Consider the following 1,118-nt stretch of genomic DNA (forward strand, 5'->3'; position numbering starts at 1 on the left):
AACACAGGCAGGCAGCCGCAGTGACTCCCCCCACTGCCCAGCGCCCTTACCGGAAAGGGAGGCAGTTGTTGATGTTAGCGATGACATTGGCCCTGTAATTGCGCAGCTGTCTGCATCGCTCCAGAAATCCATCAAAGGCGCGCTGGTAGCTGGTGAAAGGGAAAGGGCACACATAGGAGCAGCACAAACACTGGGGCAATGGCAGCCTCGGTGGCTGCCTGATCACCCTCCTGCTCCACATGTGGGCCGGACGCAGCAGGCATTCCGGAACTGGCTTCACAGGCTCAGTGCTCAGCCAGGCGGGGCCAGGGCCCCTGCAGAGCTGCTGGAGAGGATGCGGCAGAGCCCCCAGGCCCCTCTAGAGCTGCAGGCAGAGGCAGGGAGGCTGGCAGCCGTAACTCTGGGGTCACAGACCCGGGTTAGCACCTGAAGGGGAGGCCAGGGCCTCAGTCCCTCGGGGGCATCTTTGCAGTTGAAGGCTGCTCTTCCAGGGGGTTTGCTGAGCGAGGTGGGGGCGGGGTGGTCAGATGACCTGAGGCTCTCAGCGCCCAGTGTGGTGGTGCAGGGGGACAAGGACTCCTGCTCATAATAACAGACACCCTAGGGGCAGGGAGGGGGCGCTGGTCTAGCTAAGATCCCCACCTGGGGCCCAAGGGAGGGATTGGGGCTCTGAGAGAGGTGGTGGCAAGGACTCCTCAGCCCCCAGCCCCGCTCCAGGCATGCATGCCCATCACCCACCTCCTGAGGAACCTGGCCAGCTCTTCCAACAGCAAGGGCTTTATCTGCGCGCCCAGGTCCAAGGTGATGCTCTCGGCCTTGGCCTGGCCCTGGGAGATGATCTGCAGGGGTTGGGGGTGAAACTGAGCAGAAGCCGGCCTGCTCTAGGGCTGGGGCAGGGGTGGGCGTGGGTAAGACATGGAGCAAGGGGGTGTGTGCTCAGCGGCGGGCCCGTCTGCCCACAGGGACGAGGCTGGTGCAGGCGGCGCAGTGGGTGCTACCTGGATGATGTCGATGGCCAGCTCACTGTGGCAGTGACCGTCCAGCCTCTGCGGGGCCTCATCGTTGGTCCAGCGGTTTGACTCCAGCTCCAGAGCTCGGGCCATCAGCTCCCTCACGCT

General features: G+C 64.2%; 1 protein-coding gene across 1 annotated transcript in view; it reads right to left on the reverse strand.

Moving 5' to 3' along the window:
• LOC104983891 (tumor necrosis factor alpha-induced protein 2-like) overlaps window positions 1–1,118 on the reverse strand; it is a 10,662-nt gene that overhangs the window by 5,600 nt on the left and 3,944 nt on the right. Inside the window, exons 2-4 of the mRNA XM_010833415.1 lie at window positions 999–1,116; window positions 739–839; window positions 51–149 (exon numbers count right to left, since the gene is read on the reverse strand). Coding sequence (XP_010831717.1) covers window positions 51–149; window positions 739–839; window positions 999–1,116 — 318 coding nt within the window. The remainder of the gene's footprint in view (window positions 1–50; window positions 150–738; window positions 840–998; window positions 1,117–1,118) is intronic.

Source organism: Bison bison, unplaced genomic scaffold, assembly GCF_000754665.1.
Source record: "Bison bison bison isolate TAMUID 2011002044 unplaced genomic scaffold, Bison_UMD1.0 scf7180017863609, whole genome shotgun sequence".
Lineage (NCBI taxonomy): Eukaryota > Metazoa > Chordata > Mammalia > Artiodactyla > Bovidae > Bison > Bison bison.